General features: G+C 53.8%; 1 protein-coding gene across 1 annotated transcript in view; it reads left to right on the top strand.

The window, feature by feature from the left end:
* The window catches only part of SHANK2 (SH3 and multiple ankyrin repeat domains 2), a 476261-nt gene that overhangs the window by 22429 nt on the left and 431321 nt on the right, over positions 1–22511 (top strand). The window contains exons 3-6 of the mRNA XM_063092864.1: positions 2063–2134; positions 4501–4609; positions 14657–14808; positions 15743–15910. Coding sequence (XP_062948934.1) covers positions 2063–2134; positions 4501–4609; positions 14657–14808; positions 15743–15910 — 501 coding nt within the window. The remainder of the gene's footprint in view (positions 1–2062; positions 2135–4500; positions 4610–14656; positions 14809–15742; positions 15911–22511) is intronic.

Raw genomic sequence — 22511 nt, 5'->3', positions numbered from 1 at the left:
TATAATGGCATTAAAACTGGGCGAGAAGACCAGAAGTCTGGGCTCCTACTCTTGATCTGGCCTCAGTAGCCACAGCTGTGCACCTCTGAGCAAGTCCCCAGCCCCTCTGACCTCAGAGGAGGCCTTCCAAGGGAGCAGTCGCATAGCTAAGCCTGGCTAGCTGGGAGTGCCCCAGATTGGCACCACAGCTGCTTCGATCAATCTGATCGTTGTAAAGTCTCTCCTGATGCTCACATGTATTTATTGCCCTGGGCCACCGTCCTGCCGGGGATCTGCTGTGAAGAGTCAAGATGGGCCTGGCGATTGAGCACTAGGGGCAGGCATCTGTCCAAGCTCTTTGCCTCAGATAATTTCAATAGAGCATGGTTGGCTGCTTATGAAATGTTGACAAAATAGCAAGGAAGGATTTGTGGTTCTTAGCCACGAGCCGCAAATGTCTATGGCTCTGGAATAAATGTCCTCCCCTTCCACATTCACCCTCCTGCCAAGAGATGTTGCTTGCTGGCCCTGGTGTGCTATCTTAACACCGGAAAAAGGACCCCCTGAGTCGAATTCCTTTGGACTTTTCAAGTTCAGCCATGTGATCGTGGACCTGTGACTTCACTGGGCGTCATGCTCAGTGGTTTCTGAAGCCTGGGCCAGAGGTGCCCTGGATGAGGAAGAAAATGCAGACAGAGAGTTTCGTAGCGGTGCCCACACAGGGGACGTGCAGAACGTGGTGCTCCTGGTTGAATCTAGAATCAGAGGGATGGAAATCCCCAGACGGGCCCGGACCTCCTGCCACCAGTTCAGTGCGGGCAGAGCGAGGGTGCCGCTCGCAGCCAGCACACTTTATCCAAGACCCGTGCAGCCTGCGCTGCGCAGATGGAACTTTCTGATTTCACACCTGGTTTGTTTTGGCACTTAAAAACAAAAAAAACAAACAGGTTTTGGTCTGTGCAAACAAACAGTTTTGTCTGTTGTTGAATTGCCGCCTTTGTGTGGAGTGCAGGGGAAGAAGAACGCGGTCGTCTCTTTGGAAACTTTATCCGGGGCTGAACCTTTGGTTTCAGGGTGGGCCACCGCTCCCTGCCGTGCGTGTGGGCTTCATCCAGGGGTGTTTTTGCTCACCAGGGCTTGGGTGTAAATTCCTTGGACTGTGACGATATCAGGGGTGGTGGGGGAGGGAGGGCTAAAGTGGCATTTGTCTGGTGCTGTTCTGTGCCCAGAAGCTCACATTCAGCCCTCAGACCATTCTGGGAGGTTGTGGTATTATCCCCATGGGACGGAGAAGGAAACTGAGGCCGAGATGGGGAAACTGTCCATCCCAAAGTTGCTCAGTGAACAGGGGAGCAATGGGGGTGGAATTGGACTGTTCCCCCCACACCTCTGCACACCCCACACCTCCTGCAGTGCCTCCGACACACGTAACTGAGGAAGGAACAGGGTGCCGGGGGAGGGAGGATTATTAGGTGAAGCATTAGAGGACTGCAGAGCAGACTGTGACGATGTGGCTTCTTCTGGGGCACAGTCAGTACGGCTGAGGAAGCGTGCTCCTCGGTGCACAGGTGTAACTTCCAGTTCAGGGCAGGCAGGGGAGGAGTGGCCGCTGGGAGTCCCGGGTGGAGGTGGCAGGAGAGCGTGGAGGTGGGGGTGTCACAGGCCTGGGCTTCTGACACATGTCTTAATAAAGGCGGAGGACGGAGAAGGGAAACCTGGTGTTGGAAGCAGCACCCTGGCAGACAGCTTCTCATGTGATCACCTGATTAGCCAGCGGAGACCTGAACGAATGTGACCGTCGGGCACGGCCACTGGGAGGTCCTAGTCCTTTTTCCTTTCATGTGGCCCTTGTTTCTGTTCACGGCTTTGTAGCCAGGTTGCTGCAGAATCTTGGCACAAGTGATTCTCAGGGTGCCGGGGACCCTGCGGTGCTTCTACCAGGGTTTATGTAGAACTTGAAGAGTTTGCTGTGGAGTTCCTGTTTTCAGTGAAACAGCCAAGCAAGGGCTGACCTTCCCCCTGCACAGCCACATGAGGTGTTTACTCGTCTGTTTTCTTTTTTCTCTTTCTGTGTCTCTGGCAGTTTCGATACAAGAAGCGGGTGTATAAACAGTCCAATCTCGACGAGAAGCAGTTGGCCAAGCTCCACACGAAGGTATGCAGGGCACGGGCCATGTTCACACTCTTGGCTTTTCTTTTACCTTGTCTTACTCTCTTTAGAGGGTTCCCCTTCCTGGGGGCACCTGCTGTGTACCTGGCGTGGTGTGCGGCGGGGCTGGGATGTCCAGGTGGATGGGACAACGCACGGTGCGTGCTGCTGAGATGCTGAGATGGCCTCGCCGTCCAGGAGGCGGCAGGGATCGCTCCGTGAAGCTGGGGTGGGAGCAGATCCCAATGGGCGCTCCAGAGAGGTTGGAAGGCAGTGGCTCTGAAAAGGGCAGGATTTGGACGCACAGTGTGGCAGAGCGAAGCCCTGTGATGGGTTTCCACTGTGGTCACATCAGTACAGAATTATTAAGGTGCTGTTGACCTAAACTGCATGGAGGTAATAGGTGCAGGTGGGCAGTGGGGGAGTAAAGGGTTTGCATTAGGTGGAGGGCTCTGTGCCCTGCTGAATGCACTGTGGTCCCCCGTGCCCCAGCAGCCCATGCAGCTGGGCAGAGACAATGTTCACACTGCGGACACGTACTCTTTGTCAGCGATGCGGTGTGGGTCGAGGAGGATGTGTGGAGCGGGAGGGCGGAGGCGCTGGGCCAGTGGGTGGAGCACCTCACCGATTCATAGACATCCGTGACAGCGAGGAGGCTCTCGCCCCTGCCCCGCATGCGGGTACCTGCAGAGAGTCCAGTAGCGTTCCCTGCGGAACATGGGCTGGATAGAGTTGGGGGCTTCCTAGAGCTCCCTTTAGACGTCCCTGATGCCTCCGGGTGGGCGCACCTGCAGCCGTGAGCTCACGGGTCTTGCTCGCCAGCTGGCTCCCCTTGGTTTGGTTTTGTCTCCCTGTTTGTTTTAGATGGACATGGGATTTTTTACTGTACTCAGTGGGTTCCGATCTGTCATCGTTATTCACTTTTGTGCTCAAGTGGTCCAGTCCCTTCCCCTAGCTCTCTGCACCTTGGCTTGTGCCCCTTGGCCTTGACTCACTGACCACTTTCTGGCATGAGCTGCTCCAGGCTCTTCTTGTGCATCCCTCAGCCCTGGAGTCCGCCAAAGCCGTGGCATCGAGACCCCCAAGATGGGGGCTTTTTTGTTTTTTGTTTTCTTTGGTTACTTGCTGTCTGATGTGTAGATAAAAATGTGTTTGTGAATTTAGAAAACTGTCGATTAGTACATAGCAGTGAAGGTTTCAAGTGACACCAATTGCATGTCCTATGTTTTGGGACATTGTTTCACTTCTAGTTCCAGAATGTACAGAAAACATTCAGGTTCAGGTGGAAACCAGCCTGTGTCGGGAGGCTGAGGGTCCTGGAGCCTCATGTTGAAAACCGCTGTTCTCTTCCGCGTGCTTTGGGAGAGGTGTGGCGCGGGGGGTGGAGGGTTAGGCAGGGACAAAAGTCAGACTCATCAGGTGGAGGGATGTTGAAGTGCTGCAGTCAGCATCAGATGGCCCAGGCTGTCTGCTTGACGGACAGGAAGTCGCCACTGCTTCTGCGGATGAGGCTGGCAGAGCTTGGGGAAGCTTCTTCCCCATCAGGGTTGACTTACCAGTGTTCCGATCTCGTAAGACATGAGTGTCTCCCTTCTCCCTGAGCCATGCGGTGACCAGGCTTCCCTGTTTCTGCCCATGTGGCCCTGGAGTTAACCAAAAAGTGGATGAACCGGAATGAGCAGGCTCTGCCCTATCCCCTCTCCGTCGACGCCGCCTCCTTAGACATTAGAGGACACAAGCACCAGCCCCTGGGCCTCGCTCACCGGGCACCGAGTCAGAAGGTCTGGGGGGAGCCTGGAAACTGGGGGAGTTACAGGGCTGCAGCTGCTGCGTCCGTTGGAAAGCGAAGAAATGTCCCGTAGCTCTTAGCAAGGTGTCTTCGTCTGTTTGTGCTGCTGTGACAAAATCCCTTGCGTAACTTGTAAACGACAGAATGTGTTTCTCAAAGTCCTGGAACCAGGAAGTTCAAGGTCAAGGTGCAGGCAGATTGAGTGTCTGGTGAAGTCTCAGTGCATGGTTCACAGCTGGCACCTTCTCACTGTGTCCTCGCATGCAGAGAGGGGCGAGGCAGCTCTCTGGGGCCTCTTTTTCAAGGGCACTGAACCCACTCATGAGAGCTCCGCCCTCATGACCTAATCACCCCGTGAAGGCTGCGCCTCTTAATACTAGCACATTGGGGGGATTACTCAACGTACGGATTTTGAGGGGACACAACATAAATCCATAGCACAGGGACAGTGAGCAGTGAGGGGTTTTGAAACATTCGTCCATCCGTGGAAGAGGCCAGAGCACACCCCAGGAAGGAACTTTGCCGTAGCATGTGAAGGCATTTCTTGTAAAGCGATTTTCTGTCTCTTTATTTTTCCATTTAGACCAATCTGAAAAAATGCATGGATCACATTCAGCATCATTCGGTAGAGAAAATCGTCAAGATGCTGGATCGAGGTCTGGACCCCAATTTTCATGACCCGGAGACTGGAGGTAGGGACTTTACAAAACTTTACTAAAACGTAGGAAAGTCACCCTGTTATTCAGGTTACATGTGATAATGCAACATTTACATTTCACTTGGTTTATTTGGTTTTTAAAAATGCAGACTCACTGCTCAGTCACCAGGCTGAGCCCGTTCTGCTCACCGCGGTACCTAACCCAGCATCTCGCAGGGGCCAGGCTCCCAGCAGGTGCTGGGTGCGTTGTCGTTGAAAAGTGAATGAACGAGTGTCATGCATGTATGGAGCTGTCACCTGCCGGCCCTGGGCACACCGACCTCACTGGCTTCCAGTCCGGTGATGCACATGTCTAACCACCGTGGGACTTCATTTCCGTCTCTGGTATTGACATCTTCTAGACACTTCTGTACACGCAAATATCTTACTCCCCCTGCTGGATGCCAGATTCCTTTGGAGTGTGAGGACAGAAGAGCACAGGCTCTTGGTCCTGCGATGTGAGATTTCTCAACGTTTTGGTCTGGATAGTTTTGCAGCAGGTGCTGTCTTGTGCAGCATAGCATTAGCACTGTCCCCAGCCGATGCCAGTGGGACACCAGCTGAGTGTGGCAGGCAGAGGTTGGGTCATTGTGGGGAACTGACGTGGCACAGGTGACAGTCTCCATAGCAACTTGGGGCATCTGCCCAGCCAGGGATGTTATCCTGGGATAGGGAACTTTCCTCTAGGACTCAGGGGAGTGGAGACCTCTCTCCCTTTCCTCTGGGGACACACCAGCCCTGCTCCTGGCTCCTGCGTGGTTAGTGCCTTCAACATATACAGGTGTCACTCCTCAAAATTGTTGAGCACACAGTACATGTATTTGTCAACCAAAGCACAGCACTGTTGTCATTTGTGGGGAGGGACCCACATCGGTGCTGATCCAGCACTGGGTGCCTGTCTGAGGACTGGGTGGGCTGCCATGTCTCTCACGTTTATCAGGGAGCAGCATAAGAGCAGGGGACTGCGTTGCTTCTGATGGCAGCTGTGATGCTGGGACCTCAGCAGACAGCACTGCATGAAGGGGAGATACAGAGAGTGCACGCTTTGGGGACAGACAGGGTGTACACGGTGGGGAGGGGGCAACAGCGCAGGCCCAGTGTTGATGCTGCACAGGGAAGGGAAGCTCTGGAAGCAGGGGACTGACGGGAAGGCTCCCGCGCCCTCAGGAGGGCCCTGGCCTTCCAGCTGTCCTGACCTGCTTCTCCCGCTGTGCAGGTGTGGGCGGCTTCTCCTCCGCGTCGTGCTCCCGCTGGCTCCCCACTCTGGAGGGGCAGGAGCCCTTCCTGTCTGGGGCAATGGGATGTGGCCCCGGCACTTCAGCTCTAAACGTGAGTGGACCCGTGGGTTCCTCAGCTTGAACTTAAGGCCTCAGGAGCATTCATAGGTGACTGTCAGCCAGGCCTGGGTTCTGTCCTGGGGCTGAGCCTTTGGCCTTGGCTCCTCCCAGCTTGGGGAGAATACCCATGGCTGTTTCTGGATGACTGTGGGGCACTGGGCCCAGGGAGTGTGGCCTGCCCCTCTCGCCCTGCCCTGGTGGGCATAGGGAAAGGTGAGGGGTCCCCTCTGGGCTGCCCCTTTCTTCCCGGCACTGCCCCTCTAAGTGGCCCCCTCTCGCCGTGAGCCAGGCCTCCCCACGGCTGCCTTCTCCAAAATGTTGATGTCTTCTGGATTTCAAAGGTTTTGACATGACCGTCATTCCAGAACAGACCGTAACTTTGCTTCTGTAAAAACCCTTGACATAGACTCTGGACTATTTTGAAACTGAGGCATGTGGCTATTGCTCTCGGCCCTGCCTGGAGTTATAACAGCTGCCGTCGTAATTAAGCTTAGAATCCTCCACGCTCATGAGCAGTTATGGAGCGGAGGTCATTAAGGAATGGCCAGACAGAGCAGGACCTGGAACTGCTCTCCCAGAGCCGAGTGGAAGCGACGTGGGGGCGCTGGCCGTGGAGAAGGTACCCTGCAGCTGTCTTCCATGACCACTGCCTCTGGGCTAGTGTCCTGATGAGAAAGACCAAACCCGGAGAAGAAACAGAAACCGCTGTTGTGATTTACGCTCTGTAAATACGCGCGTGACAGTTCCGTGTGTCCAGCCAAGGCCAAGGCCAGCAGGACCAGGGCCTGGGCCAGGACCCCTCAGATCTGGGGCTTGGGGGCAGAACGCGCAGCTTCGGAGGGCGGACCCGTCCTTTCTTACAGCCCTTCCCAGTCTCACCCAGTAATGAACAAACATCATGGAATGAGTCAAACTTAGTTGTTTGGGGTTTTTTTGGTTATAACAGAAATTATTTATTTTCAATTTGAAAATTTCAAACAGAATAACTCAATCAGGTCTCACTTGGTGGTTGCCAAGTGGGAATTTTCTAAATCGATTTTTCTTCTTGTAGTGGTTAATATTTCTCTCGAGGAGGACCTCCCCTCCCCCGTTTTGAAGATTTTGGGTTTTTTTTTAAGGACAGTTTGTGGTTTACAGAAAATTGAGTAGAAAGTACAGAGTTCCCATATTAACCCCCCCCCCCCCCCCAGTTACCCTACTGTTAACATGTGACCTGGGTGTGGTACATTTGTTGTAATTGACTAGTCAATACTGACACATTGTTAGTAACTAAATCCACAGTTTATAGTAGGGCTCGCTCTTAGTGTTGTATGTTCTTTGGGTTTTAGCAAGTGTAAAATAACTCGTATCCACCACTGTAGTGTCATACAGGGCAGTTCCACTGCCCTAAAAATCCCCTGTGCTCTGCGAGTTCATCCCAACCTCCCCCGACCCCTGGCAACCACTGATCATGTGACTGTCTCCATAGTTTTTTTTGCCTTTTCCAGAATGTCATATAATTGGAATCATACAGTGCGTGTAGCCTGTTCAGGTTGGCTTTTCGCATAGTAATCTGCAGGTGGCTGTGCGAATTAACCAGGTTAATGAACCTCTCTGAACTTCCACCTCCTCGTCTCCTACATCGGACGATCACATCTGCAGGGCGAGGACATGGGCGCCTTTGAAGGGCAAGGTGTGCCTGTCGTTGTCAGCACTGACCACAGAGCCTGCTTTGCAACAGAAGCTCAGCAGATGTGCTTCTCCCCTTGTTTTGGACCCAGAGGGTAAAAAGCAGGGGGTCAGCTGGGTGGGCTGCCTCCAGGAAATCTGTAGGGTGACCAGTGTGTCCCAGTTTTCCAGAGACTGCCATGGTTTTAGCACTGAAGGTCCACACTCCAGGAATCCCCTTGGTTGGTCCCAGGGAAACTGGTACTACGTCCCTCCTACCAGTAATAAGGTCACTTAATAATTAGAGCTGCAGTTGAGTGACAGCCTGCAGTGCTCCATCAGTGAGCCAGGGGCTCGGCAAACCTTGTATCCCTTAATTCTGTTGCATCCTGTGCAGCAGGTCCTCTGTGTGCAGCAGGTCCTCTGTGTGCAGCAGGTCCTCTGTGTGCAGCAGGTCCTCTGTGTGCAGCAGGTCCTCTGTGTGCAGCAGGTCCTCTGTGTGTGTGCAGCAGGCTGAAGCTCTGGGAGCTGCAGAAGGTGGCTGCCATGGACCGGATGTTTGTGCCCCCCTCCACCATCCCCATTCATGTGTTAAAATCCTAAGCCCCAAGGTGGTGGTATTAGGAGGTGGGGCCTTTGGGAGGGGATTAGGTCATGAGGGTGGAGCCCGTATGAATGGGATTAGTGCATGATAAAGAGACCCCAGAGAGCTCCGTTGCCCCTTCCTCCTCGCTGTGAGGACTGACACAGCGAGAGGGGGTGGCCCTCACCAGACACCGAATCTGCTGGTGCCTTGATCTTGGACTTCCAGCCCCAGCACTATGAGAAATAAATGCCTGTTGTTTACAAGCCACGCAGCCTCTGGCGCTTTGTTACCGCAGCCTGAACTAAGACAGCTGCCGAGTCAGCGGCCAGGAAGGCAGGGTCTGGGCTCACCTGCCCTCAGGGGTCCTGGGGGCCCCTGCTTCCTCCCCGGGATGAAAGGGTCTCTCTTCCCCCATGCTGTGCCTGGCTGGGGTCCAGCAAGCCCGACTCACATCCTGGCAGCCCCAGGTGGGAGCGCGGAGCCGCCTAACTCCTTGTATTGCAGACACTGCACCGTGCTCCTCAGCGGCCGCGACAGCCTTAGTCTGCTCCCATCCACTATTTCAGCGGCTCCACACTAGGTTGGTGACTTTTTCAAAGCCACCTGGCAAGCGGTAGAATTTGGCTGAAAACCAGATTTCATTACCTGTGCATAGATTTGAAAGCAGCTTCCTTCCTAAGCTCAGGAAAGGCCACGACGCTCAGACCCAGACCTGCGTCCCCGTGTCGGGGCTGCATGTGGGCAGGGGTTGGGGGGGGCGGGCAGCCCTCTGGATGGAGTGACTGAAAGGGATAATTAAGTCCCAGTGGAATGACCTGTTTAAAACAGCCCGTGTCATTACAAGCAACTGTCTGGCACTGGTACTAAATGTAAATTTTATTAAGTAATGACGATGAAGTCATATGAAAAGTAAGGCGATCCCACCAGGGGCTCAGGGCTGGTTTCCTGTGACAGGCACCTCTGGGATGAGACTAGTGCTGTTTCTGAGCCCTGAAAAGTAAGCAAAACTGACAAACTGAGTTCAAGCACATCTAGTGCCTTTATTTCACCCTGTGATTTCCAAACTTAAGAGAAGCCCGGGCGCGACGAAGGAGGGCTTGCTAGTGAAGTGGAAGCACCTTTCAGCTCCTTAAACATCTTGATGAGAAGTTTAAAATAGAATCTTCCTTTATTGAGCCTAACTCAGCAGAGCACCTGTGGTGTGTGCGGATTGCATTTATAAGATCCAATTACCAAGCCCGTTCCCGGGACATGGATGCGCTCATTACCTGCTTAGTTAATACCTCTGCATAGTTGAGTTGTTCGTCACCCGTGCTGGGATGCGCCTGGTTTCAACCACATGTTGCTGTAGCTGGGCTGCTGGGGAGCCCCTTCCCAGCTCCCTTGTGCCCCAATTAGGTTCCGCAGACATTCTGCATCCCTGTGCACGGAGCATCGGCTTGAGGTGCAGAAGTGGCTGCTGCGATGCCTGGTGGTCCATGTCTCTTGTCTCTCCTGAGCCCCCAAATGAGTCACTGCATAAATCCCCCAGAAATAATAGTGCTCAGGAATGTGGGACAATTTGAACATGGTTTAGACTTCGTGGACATCAGGCTGAGAGGGTTCAGGGTGCACAGAATACCCAGTGAGAGTGAAGCAGCGTGGGCACTGCAGAGAAAATAACTCCCTTTGCCACCAATGAGTGTATTCGGGTGCCTTTGGCAGAACAGTTCCTAATACAAAGAGACCTGTTTCTAAGTGAGAGCTCAATACTGTGTCTAATTATTTCAGGATTTTTCTTATTTGTGCCCTGCCACATTCCAGAAGGGGTATGGCTGGCTCATAAGGGTGCACGTGACAGAAGAAGATAGAATACATTAAGTCATGGCACAGAAAGAACAGACGGGGTAGGAGTCCTGTGAGGCTAGGAGCAGCAGACGAGCATGCCCTGGGCTCAGGTACAGGCCAGGTTTAGGGTTAGAGAAGAATCAAGCAGAAAGTGCAGAGTCCCCGTGTCGCCTGCCCGAATTTTCCTGTTCTCTGCGCCTTGCACTGGCGCGGTGCATTTGTTGCAATAACTAAGTGCCCGGTTTCTGCTGGGTTCGCTCTCGGAGCTGTACCTTCTGTGGGTTTTCACCCATCGCACTGCCCTGTGTCCTGGTGTCTAGTGCCACTGCCCGAGACATCCTGCGCTCACCCGTTCCTTCTTCCTCTCCACAGTTTTGCCTTTTCTAGAATGTCATGTAGTTGGAATCATACAGAATGTAGCCTTTTCAGACTGGCTTCTGTCACTTAGTAATACGCACTTAAGGTTCCTCCGTGTCTTTTCATGGCTCGATAGCTTGTTTCTTTTTAGTGCCGAATAATATTCCATTGGCTGGAGGTTCCACTGCTCGTTTATTCCTTCACCTGCCGAAGGACGTCTCAGTTGTTTGCAGTTTTCGGCAGTTACAGACAAAGCTGCCGTAAACGTCACCGTGCAGATTTCTGTGTGGACTGGACGCACGTTTTCAGCTCGTTTGGGGAAACGCCCTGGAGCTCAGTTGTAGGATGCCGTGGTCGGGGGGCATTTAGTTGGCTAGACACTGTCTGCGTCCTTCTGCATCCCCACCAGTGTGACAAGGGTCCCGCGGGCAGCCGGCAGGTGCACATCCTCCCCTGCGTTTGGTGTTGCCAGCATCCTGGATCGGGTCATCCTGACCATTGTGCAGAGGTATCTATCTCGCTGTTGCTTCAACCTGTGATTCCCAGGGACGCGACGCCGAGCATGTTTTCGTGTGGTTATTTGCCGTCTGTATATCTTCTTTTGCGAGGTGTCTGTGAAGCTGTTTTGCCCACCTTTTAATTGGCTTTTTTAAAAAAATTGTTGAATTGTAAGAGTTATCTGTGTATTTTGGATACAAGTACTTTATATGTGTTCTGCAAATATTTTCTGCCAGTCTGTGAGCAGCTGCATTTTTACATTAAACCCGTTACCCTCAACCAGAGCTTTGAGGTGTTTTGTTAAATAAACGTTTTGTGTTGTAGCGGTTTTAGGTTTACAAAATAATTGCAAAGATAGCACAGAGTTTCTGTGTCCCCACACCCCGTTTCCCACATCGTTAATGTCTTACATAAGTGTGGTGCATTTGTCACAATTAGCAAACCAATATTGACACGTTATCGTGAACTGAAAGCCTGTACTTTATTCGGATGTCCTCGGTTTTTCCCTGGTGTTTCCCAGACACTTCTTATTTATGATGACCTGCACAGTTAGGCAGTTTGTAGAATGTCCCTCTACTGGGATTTGTCTGCTGTCTTCCGTAGACTGAGCCATGGGTTTGGGGAGGAAGACCACTGAGGTGAAGGAGCCTTCTCATCTTGTCCTGCCCGGGGTCCACACCATCAGCCTGACTCGATCACCTGCTGCTGATGTTGACCTTGTCACCTGCCGTGTCTCTCAGGTGTCTCCACTGTGAAGTCACTTTCTTTCCCTCTGTCTCCATACTGTGTCTGGAAGTCACCGTGGGTGGTCAGCGCTTATACTCGGCCTCCTCGGGGGCAGAGCCGCTGCAGAAGTGATTGGAATCGTCCTCATGGGAGATCTGTCCCTCCCCCTGCGTTTGTCTGTTCAGTCACCTGTTCACTTCAGGTGGACTCGTGGGTATTCACTTTAGACTTGAGTTACGATCCAGTATGACTTCATTTAGTTTACAGACTCCACTCATTGCCAGAGTTCCTCAGGTCAGCCCTTTGTCACCCGTTCCCCTTCAGTGAGGTTGTTTCCTACAGCCGTAGCACAGTTAAAGCCTTCTCCCACATGCTGGTTCCTATCTGGGCCTCCTGAATTGATGGTTTTTAAGGAACCTGCTCGAGGTCACCAGCCTTACAGGGAAGAGCAGTTTTTACGGCCATCGACGCTGCCTCTCGTGGGAGGAACCACTCACCCGACCGTGCGATTCCTACGGCTGTCGATCCAGGGCACGTGGTGCACCCAGGAACACCCATGCACACGGGTGTGCATGCACCCCAGGGTCTGGTGCCCTCCTGCTGCGGGCCCCACAGGCCCCACTTGCCATCCCCTTCCTGTCGGTGCCTGTGGAGGCACATCCTGGCCGTTCCCTACAACCGTAAGGCTCCTGGGCAGTTTCTAGGCTGGAGGGTGTGTATGTCTGCAGGGTCATCTCGCAACGTTGTAGATGTTTCTGCTCTCACGAATCGTTCAAGTCGAGGGGGACCGCGGCCACTTCTGAGGTTATACAGGTTGAAGCTTCAGTATTTTAAAACCGAAAACATTTCAAAATGCAAAACTGAGGAATAGCAGATGACAGTGCAGATCCCAAGCTCATTAGAGGGTGGTGACGTGATGGTTGACTGCACAGACAGTGCAGTCCCATGTGTCACAGGTTACCGTCTGAGCTGGGGGCTGCAGGGGCTGGGGAGGGTCTCCCGCCCTCACCAGGGTGGGTGCTGTCAAGAGCTGAACGTGGCAGGTCTGGGTCATCATTTGAAGAGCACTTCTGGAAACTCAAAGCTGCCACCTGTCCTTGGATGGCCCTAGATGTCACCCAAGGGCTGCAGGTCCCCATCCCATGTGTAAGGTGCACAGCCACTTGCTGGGTGGCACAGGTTTCTCTGCCTGCATGTTCCTTTGCCATCACCGTGTGCCCAGTACACCCAGCAGGCGTGACTCGGCTGCAGGGGCTGATGTTCAGAGTCAGAAGTCACAATGGAAGCCTCAGGTCTGCCACCAGCTCTCTCTGAGACAGTCCTCTCGTTTGTAAAGTGATACAAGTCCGGGTCATCAGTCATGAAAGTAGCACAGTGTAATCTTTTTCTAAAAAACATCTACTTTGGCCCACCTAGCGTTTGCATTGGGCCTGTGTGGACAGCTCAAGGAGAAAGGAAAATCCTGGGAGTTTTGAAGGTTAGCCTTGCCCCCAAGGAGCATCGGCACACTCGTTAGTTTGCTGTAAGATTTGAACTTTACATGTGGGTTCTGGCACCTCCTGGTGACCCAGTTGTTTTACGCCTTTCCAGGATCAGTCCCTCCCCTCCCCTCGCCCTCCCCATGGTGGTCCTTTCACCCCAGAAAGAGAATCCTCAGCTGCCTTCCACACTTGTGCCTGGGGCTGGGCAGGGCTGCCCTCCAGTTGTCACCCTCCGGGCACCTCCCTGTCTGCACCCATGGTGCAGAAACATCTCCCTCCATCACCAAAGTCGCTTAGCTGTCCCAGAAAATTTCCATTATTCTTCCAAGCTTCTGCATCAGAACGTCCCTCTCACGGGCATGCAGTGGAGTCAGGGGCAGCGGCATGTGCGGGAGCGGTGTTCCTAACTGGGGACAGCGGGAGGCGCGCTGTTTCGATCAGGAGAGGTGGCAGCATCAGCAGGCACGTCCACGCTCTCCCCGCTGGTTACCACGAGTGGGTCAGGCTGCGCCTCCCACCACGAAAAATCGCGTTGCCGAGTGGTTCCTACGGTGAATTTAAAAAGCACTCAGAACGATGCCCATTTGTGGATAAATAAGTGTAGGAATTAAAAATCCATGGGAGGATTCAGTCTGAATTCACGGTGGATTTGACCTTTCTGGGGACGGAGGCCGATGGGACCCTGTGGATGGTCAGAAGAGGATTCAACCCCATGGAAGGTGTCCCAGGTCTATTATTCTCAAAATGTGCCTGAAGACAGAGTGACTGTAACCACTTCTCTTCCTGGGCCCTGAGAACTTGCGGGCTGTCGTAGTAATCTTGGAAGTGTGACAGCCTCTCACACTGACCACTGTGCTTAACAGTGGCCATGGGGGCATCTGAGGAAGATGACGAATGAGCAGAGAGATGCGTGGTAACAAACATGGACATCCTCAGTGACAGCCAGTGACAGACTGGTCCAGGACCGTCTGCGTGAGGTGGGGGCCTTCATTCCTCAGAGGTGGACCTCATCCCTCTGTCCCCTGTGCTTTGCCCCACCTTATATGTCATCCTGTGTCACTTTGATGGATGAAGGTCTCTCTGCTCGTCCAGATCTAGGTCTCCAGCGGGCATGGGCTGCCTGTCTTCTTTACACGCGTGTCCCTGCAGCCCAGTTCCTGGCCTCTACCAGGATGTCCGTAAATGTCACAAATTTGAAAGAAGAAAGGTGGGCATCTGCCTTTCAAGCCTCTAATTATGGGCCATAGTCCCTCACTCCTCCTATACGGGAAGCATCCAGATGGTTCTGCAGGGGTCTGTGTGCTCAGAGCAAGAAGCAGGGGGAGCCTCTGGGACTCACAGCCCCAGAGCAATGGTGTTGAAACCCTGCCTCTGCCACACATCCCTGCCATGGTCCCTGGGCTTGCCTGAGCCGTCCTGTCTGTGTGGACTGTTGGGGTCCACAGGTGGATGGGGGCTGTGAATACCCTGGGGTGGGTCAGTTCTCTAAGCTCAGTTTTAGGCATTTGAACATGAGTGAGCAATGTGACCTGGTGGCCTTCCCCAAGTGCTCGTTCTAAAGTGCATGTGTTCGGGTCCCTCAGAGACCCCCCTGACCTCAGCCGCTCAGCTGGACGACTCCATGGAGGTCATCAAAGCTCTCAGAAATGGTGGGGCTCACCTGGACTTCCGTGCTAAGGATGGGATGACTGCCCTGCACAAAGCCGCCCGAGCCAGGAACCAGGTTGCCCTGAAGGTAAGTCCTGGAACCTCTGTCAGGTGGGTGGCAACCCCTCCCCTGTCTGGTCCCTTGCACCTACCCCCGTCCCATCCCCACTGTGCCCACCCCCGAGGGGACTGTGAATCGGGTCCGACAGGAGCTGGCCAGTGGAGCCAGGTGTTCCCACCCTGTCTCCTTGGTATCGTTGCTTTTAGAATTTACTGTTCACAAAAAGTCGTCTTTCCCCTCCTAGTTCAGTCATAGGGGCTTGTAGATTCAACCTGTTGGGCTGAAACCCAACTCGATCCACGGCAGGAGGCTGCGGACCCCACCCGCGGCGCGACCAGCCAGCATGGGGTGTGGGTTCCCACTGCCGCTGCTGCCTCCCACCGTCTGCGGGCTGAGTCACCTGCCCTCGCTGTGTGTGGGGACGGCGGGCGCCCGGGCCATTCCCCATCTGCGCCCCAGAGAGGAGGGGTGACCCGCGAGGTGGGGGCTTCTGCCTCAAGCCTCGGACTCATCAGCCTCACTTCTGCCGCACCTTGTCACGGCTTGCCAGGAAGTCAGAAATGCCCGCCACCCTCGGGGTGCGTGCCCCACTGTGCGCTTGGGTGAAGAGGAAGGACCTTCCTCTTTCCTGCATGTGTCGCCTTCACTGGGTTGCGGTCGCTGCTCCCCCGCTGGTTCGGGGTGCTGGGCCCGTGTGGGTGCCGCAGGCCCACGTCTGTAGAACGCCTCCTCTGCTCCCCCGTGCATGCCTGCCCTGCGCGCCCGGGCACTGGGTGCTGTTTCAGGGCTGGACACTTCTTCATTCTGGGGGCCCCGGAAAGCACCGGGAGCCCAGGGCTTCAGTCATCCCTGGCCCTTGCTTTGGGACAGTGGTCTTTGTGCTTCTTTCTCATTGTTTCACTCTGTGCAAAAGGGATCATGAGACTGATGACCACAACTTTTGATCATTTTTTCCCCCCAGACCCTCCTGGAGCTTGGAGCATCCCCCGATTACAAAGACAGCTATGGCCTCACGCCCCTGTATCACACCGCCATTGTCGGGGGCGACCCCTACTGCTGCGAGCTACTCCTGCACGAACACGCCACCGTGTGCTGCAAAGACGAGAACGGCTGGCACGAGATCCACCAGGTGCGAGGCTGTGGCTCGCCCCCGTCGCGTCGCTCCCGTAAACTGACCTCCCTCATCCTCTAACCTCCCAGACAGGGCAGGGCAGCCACAGGTCAGGGCCTGCCTGCCAGGATTTTACTTGGTCTACCCAGAGTTCAAAAAAAGTGTGAATTAATCATCAGCCTTTAACGATGACGTACTTAGCTAGAAATATGTTTTTCTGATTTGCTGGAGAAATTGGCAGATCAGGCACAGCTGTTGCATTTCTGCACAGCGCAGTCCATTAGAGTGGGGGTGAGTGCCCCTTTTCTCCGGGCCCTACCCTCCTGGGTGCCCTGCCCGAGCATGGTGCCAGGTGCCTGCTGAGTACAGGCGGCCCAGGCTGAGGCCTGATTTCCATGCACACGGTGCATGTTTTTCAGACCCCACCTCGCCACAGTGAGCCTGTGAGGTGTGTCACCTGCATCTTGGCAAGAAACAGAATCCACCTGGTGTCTTCAGTTCAAAGTCTTGTACAGGATTAAAGGGCAGGGTTAAAGGTTGGGGCTCAGTGGACAAGCAGCAGTGGGGAGCCATCACCCACCCCCTGGGGCTGAAAGGCAGGGAGGGGAAAATACCCCACATCTTTATTCTCCCACCCTCCTATTTGCTGAGCCCTGCCAGAGCTGGCCAGTCAGGGAGCTGGTGGTGCAGGCCTGGGGGTCAGGAGGACAGAATGTCCACCCAGGAGGTGACGGGGAGGGGCCGGGACAGGAAGGACAGGTGGAGGGGAGAGCGTTCTCTGAACCATCCCGCTGGGCTTTGCATAGTGACTGTCCTCACTTCTCAGGCTACCTGCATGTTCCTTCCGCCATTGTCACCTTATACACCTGCCCAATCATGCACCCCACCACGTGGTCAGAGCTGAGAGGTGCAGACGCAGGGCTGTGGGCAGCACGGTGCCAGCAGGCCCCGCCCTCCCTCGGCCTTTCTCACAGCGGGTCAGTTCCAGTTCATCTGTGCAGCGAGCACAGCGATGCCCACCTTGGGAAGCGCTCCTCCTCGTGCCCGGTGTGAGGCCCGGTGCCACTCCTGTGCTTTTCCTCATGAAACAGGGAAAACACTTCCCTGAGATGGTTCGTTTTATGTCTCAGCTTGGCCAGACTATGGTACCCAGATATTTGATCAAACGTCATTCTAGATGTTGCTGTGTGAGAGATTGTAAAGATGGGATTAGCAATGAATTAGTAGACTTTGAGCAGAGCAGATGATGCCCCACGGTGGGGGCGGGCCTTGTCCAGTCAGTTGAAGGCCCGGAGAGCCAAGACCGAGGCCCCCGAGAGGAAGCGGGTCTGCCCCCGGCGGCCTTGGGACTCGAGCTGCAGCATTGGCTCCTCGCTGGGCCTGCAGATTCCAGACTTGCAGCCCCCTTACTCACAAGCCAATTCTTTAAAGTATATCTTCATTTTAAATTTAAATCTAAACTTCTCTAAAATTCTCTTTTTCTCTCTAAATATATGCATACATATGTACACACACATCCCCTGTATTGGTGCTGTTTCTCTGGGAGCCCCGGCGCACACCCGCCCTGAGCACAGGAGCAGGTGACTCTTGCAGAGCACTGGGAGCTTGTCGGGCAGGGGAGCTGGTCCCCTGCTGTGCTCTCCTGTCCCTCCCTCGCTTTCATTCTGTACCCGGCTCCCATTGCAGAGCTCTCCTGCGCCCCTGCTTCTCTGCCCCTGCTCCCCCTCCCTCCTCCCAGGCTCCCCCTACCTCCTCTGGCGACAGCAGGGTCCTGGGTGGTCCTGCTGTTCCTCAGGTGTGTGCTCAGGCCTGTCCCTTCTGGGACTTTCCACAGCATTTGACTCGGTCCTGGGCACCCAGGAGGCAGCAGCAAACTGTAGCTCCCTGAATATGCCCTACATTCCCGTGGGGGAAGCCAGAGGTGAAACACATAGATGTAAAAATAGAATGCACAAGCATGCATAGGCACACACACATGCATGCACACATGCGTACTTACACATGTCCATGTGCGTGTGCACATGCGTGGGGTGCAGGCATGACAGTGTTCCATGTCTGTGTAGTGGTGGTTTCTGGGCTCATGCAGTGACCTGGTAGGCGTTGGTTCCTGGGGCAGGGATGGGGTGAAGGGGCCCCTGCCCTCTGCTCGCCTCTGCTCCTGTTGCACTTGGCTGCCAGTTCCGTCACAGTGTTTTAAAAGCTAAGCCCAGGCTCCCGGTATGAACCTTGGCTCTTGTTGAGGATGTCGAAGAGATGGTCCCCAAAGGATAGTCCTCACCGTGTTGATGTGAGCAGCCTTGCGGGGCCATTCCAGGCTTCCGAAGTGACCTGCTTGGAAGAGGGCAGTGCCCGGACCTCTAAGCTCTAGTGATCCTAGTCCCCACAGGTGCCGGGTTCCACCCCTGAGGCCCCAGGCTTGGATTCAGAGCATCACTGCCCCAACACCACCCAACACCTTGGTCCCACGGCCCCAGCCCACAGTGCTGCACTTGGACCATGGAGGCCCCACCCCTGGGCCTTGCATCCTGCTGCCGCTTGGTTAGGGAGCAGCATTTGGAATCCCATCCGGACGTGTTCAGTGTCCTCCAGCAGCTGGTTTCCTCTTCTGACAAGTCGGAAAGCCTGCTGTCTCCCTGCTGATGGATCGCGTGTCCACATGAAGGGGCTGTGCGTCCCTGAGCTGTGCCCCTCACCTGCAGGGCTGCTGTGACTGCTCACTGCATGATGTTTGCGGGGTGCTCAGCACAGGCCCGGCAGGGAAGTGGACAGCGCCATCCCTTCCTAAATGACCTTCCTTGTCATTGCTCTTGTGTACCCAGCCAAGCACTGTCCTTGTCCGCTTTACACTGTCTTTGTACGTCCCCAGAGCAACCCTAGCGGATTACTAATTGTCTCTGTTTATCAGAGGAGTTACCAGGCCCAGAGAGGGTGAGTAACTTGCCCACAGCCACAGAGGGAGCAACTGGCTGAGCTGGGTTCACTCCCAGCCTGTCTCACACCAGACTCCTGGGTCTTCAGCTCGCCCGTAGGGCTTTTGAACAGAAGCCACTCTTGATACGACAGTGCATTTGTGGCAGAAGAAAGTACAGGGCAGGTGGGTTTTGCTTTAGCCCAGCTGGGCTGTTTCTGGCTCTGCCCTCTCAAAAGAAGCCCTCAGAGTTTGGGGTTTATGTGTTCTGCTTTTAAAGCGTATCCCTCTGTGGGCAATGCCGCCTTCCCTTCTAGCACCCAGGAGTGTGGACAGCTCCTTACCAGTGGCCTGGTCGCTCATCTTGCCAGAGATCCTGAGCGGCCACAGGCCTGCTCGCAAGTGTGGAAGAGCTTGGCCTGCTCTCTGGGGCTCTCCATGCTGCACTTTGCTGGCCTTGTCTGAGGGCGGGTGTTTATTGCACAGGAAGGCATTTCAGATCCAACCCCTCCGGGTGATGCTGTGGGGAGATGCCCGCTGCCTGCAGGCTGATACTGGCTGAACTCACACTGCCTGCAAGCTATCTTAAAAGTTATTCAGATTAGCTTTTTTTTTCTCATTCCAAAAAAAGAAAAAAAAAAAAAAAGCCCTGCTCATTGTGGAAATCTTGGGAAATACAAACGCATAAAGAAGCAAGTTAAGAAACACAACCCAAGAACGTCTTGGGTCAGCTTTGGGTGGATTCATTTTGTATTTTTAATTGCAAGCTATTTTCACATCACTGTGCAATTTCACTGCACACGAGCTGTGACCCAGTGTTCGGGTCTGGAGCTGCACAGCCTGCCCCGTGAGAGGACAGGTGCTTGGTGAAAGAGTGAGCCATGTCTCCACATACCCTTGAGACTGGCCCACGTGCAGTGTCTCACACTCCTTACCTCCTTCTCTGAGAGTCTGACTCTGTCTTTGGAATAAAGGACATGTCCTCCTCATGCTGTCTGTAGAGTGTATTCTGGCCTGCGTGTTACTCAGCCCGGGGTTGAAGACCCCTCATCACTTTCTGGGCCACCTGAGCAAGTGCCTCATGTCTGGCTTGTTGGCTAATCTGTAAAATTGGTTGAGTAATACTTTATAGAACTCCTGGAACAGTTAATGAAAGAATTCACATGCAGCACTTTCTGCCATGCCTGGCATGTAGTAAGTGTTCCATAAATGCTGCCACCCGCCCTGGCCCCGCCCCGGCCCATCATCATCTGGCCATGTCCGATGTTGTCATTAAGAAACGATATGTTATGTTCAGAGAGCACTTACCACATCTGCTCACATTCACACGACCGTCGGTGTGCAGACCACAGAACCGAGGTCAGGCCACACTGTGGATGCAGGATGCAGTGTTATTTGCATCTTTACAGATGAGGATGTTACAGCTCCCAGAGTCTGGGGTCCCTGGCTGCTAGGTTGGAGGTCCAGAGCTTGGGAACCCCTCCCTGTGTTGTTGCCCCAGATCCAGGGCTTAGTCCCTGCCCCACAGTGACAGCAGCTGAGGTTCTGCATCCCCAGTGGTTGGAGCTGCAGGAATGAATGGCACCCTGCATTTGGGGGTCTGCTCTGCGTGGACCTGGAGGTCAGGTCCTTATTCTGTGCCGCCACCTTGTCCAGCAAGGTTCCCTTTGGAGAAATAAGCAAGGCGTCCTTTTATGGTGTTGCACAACCCCAGGGGGCTCTGTTCCCCTTGCCGTAATGTTAGGCGTGCAGCTTTATCACAAGTGTCCAGCAGGTGGCAGTAACATGCTTGAAGGAAGAAACAGGCCTTTTCCTAATGTACCAGACTGCGTGGTTGGGGAGTGGTGGGACAGGTGTTAGGCACAGCTGGGGCCTATCTCACGGGGAGACGTCTCCAGGTACACTCGCCTAAGCCTCACTGGTGAGACTCGGGGCAGTAGATTTTGGGGGGAGCCCGGCACACATGCACTTTTCAAAAAGCACCTCAGGAAAGTGGTTAAGACGTGTGAGGTTAAGGGCAGCGATCTGTGTCACATTTCAGTTGCTCTCTGACCTCCTGTCCTAGAGCTGCCTCCTCATGGCCAGAAGCCACTCCACGCTTTTCAAACCAAGAAGAAAAGGGTTATTAGCATTGCTCTTCTCGGTGGAAGACAGATTTCTTACCTTAACACTTCGGTAGCTTTCAGTATCTTTGTGTCAAGAAAGTACCGCTTTCTTTCTTAAATCGTAAATGACTATTTGTGTATTATACCTATAGAAGCATGACAGGAGGAGTGCGGAGACCTCCCGTATGCTTTCACTCAGAGGCCCACGTAGGTCTTGCGAGTTGTCCCAACAATGTTCCACACCGTGAAAGGATCCAGTCTGGGATCCTGCTTGAGCCCTTCGATCTGGAAGAGGTCCTCAGACTTCCCTTATTCTTATGACCACGACCTTTTTGAAGGTTTCGGAGTAGTCATTCTGCAGGCTGCCTGTCAGTTTGGGTTTGTCCCGTGGTGAGATCCGGGTGTGCGCTGGCAGGAACAGCGTGGGAATGAGACCGTGCTCTTGGCGTTGCGTGCTGTCAGGTAGCACGTGAGGACTGTTCACCTTTTACCAGTGATGCTCTCTGCCCACCTGACCAGGTGACATCTGTCAGGTTTTCCCAACATACAAGTTACTTTTTTCCTCCTCTGTAACTAACATGTCTTTTGTGGTGGTTTTCGAGACTAGGTAAAAATTCATTTCCTATCTGCCTTTCACCTCTTGGCATTAGCAGCCATTGGAATTTCGTGCCTGAGTTATTACTCTTGTGGTTGCTACATGGAGATTTTCTAATCCCGTCATGGCTTCTACATTTGCTAGCTGGCTTTCTGTTAAAAGGAAAATCTCTCTTTGTGTATTTATTTATTTATAGCAAGGGAGACTGGTAAATTTCTGTTTATTCAATAGGTAACAATCTGTTGTTGTTATCCCGGTTTGGGCCAGTGGGGGCGCCCCTTCAAGATGGCTCCTTCGTCCTTTGCACAGGTTCCCATATCTTTTGGGCACTTCCTTTCTTTCTGGCACAAGAAGATATTCCAAGATCATCTTGTTCTTTTCCTGCCTCCGCCCTGGAATCAGCCATTTCTCCAAGGACCTCTGGTTCTTTCAGTGTAGAACGGGGGTGTTTAGCAACCCTGGTGCAGGCGTCAGGTGTGCTCAGTGCTGCTGGGCTGACATGACCCCACCTCTCTCGGCAGCCAGAGTTGGGGTGTGCGTGCAGGTACACGTGCACATTTTCTTTTTTATTTCTCTGTACATTGAGAACTAGGGATACCCCCATGCTAAACCATTGTCACAGGGCTTACTCTAGTTTTCTCCTGTGCTGTACTTGTCACTTTTTTCTTTGACAGTGAGAAACAGGCTCCCATTTCCCTTCATTTATGTCCTGGTTTGCTCTGTCCCCCTGAAGGCAGCCCATCTGCCAGCCTCCTTGCCTGGGTTCCTGTCACTCCTGCCAGGCCTCCTGCCAGTGCACGACCCTGCGCTTTAACCACCAGGGATAAGAGAGGGGAGTAGCCCAGGTGATCCTTTTAACAGGTGTTACTGGTAGAATTAAGATTGTGGGCCGGTCTTAATCTCTCTGTCATTTTGATCTGGCTTCAGTACTTTTCTGTATTTTCTGGTATTGTCTGTTGTAAAGCAACAGGCACAGGAAGGAGGTTCTTGAGAACCGTCTTTCCCAAACCG

Source organism: Cynocephalus volans, chromosome 4 (assembly GCF_027409185.1).
Source record: "Cynocephalus volans isolate mCynVol1 chromosome 4, mCynVol1.pri, whole genome shotgun sequence".
NCBI lineage: Eukaryota > Metazoa > Chordata > Mammalia > Dermoptera > Cynocephalidae > Cynocephalus > Cynocephalus volans.
This window is presented reverse-complemented; position numbering and strand designations above follow the sequence as displayed.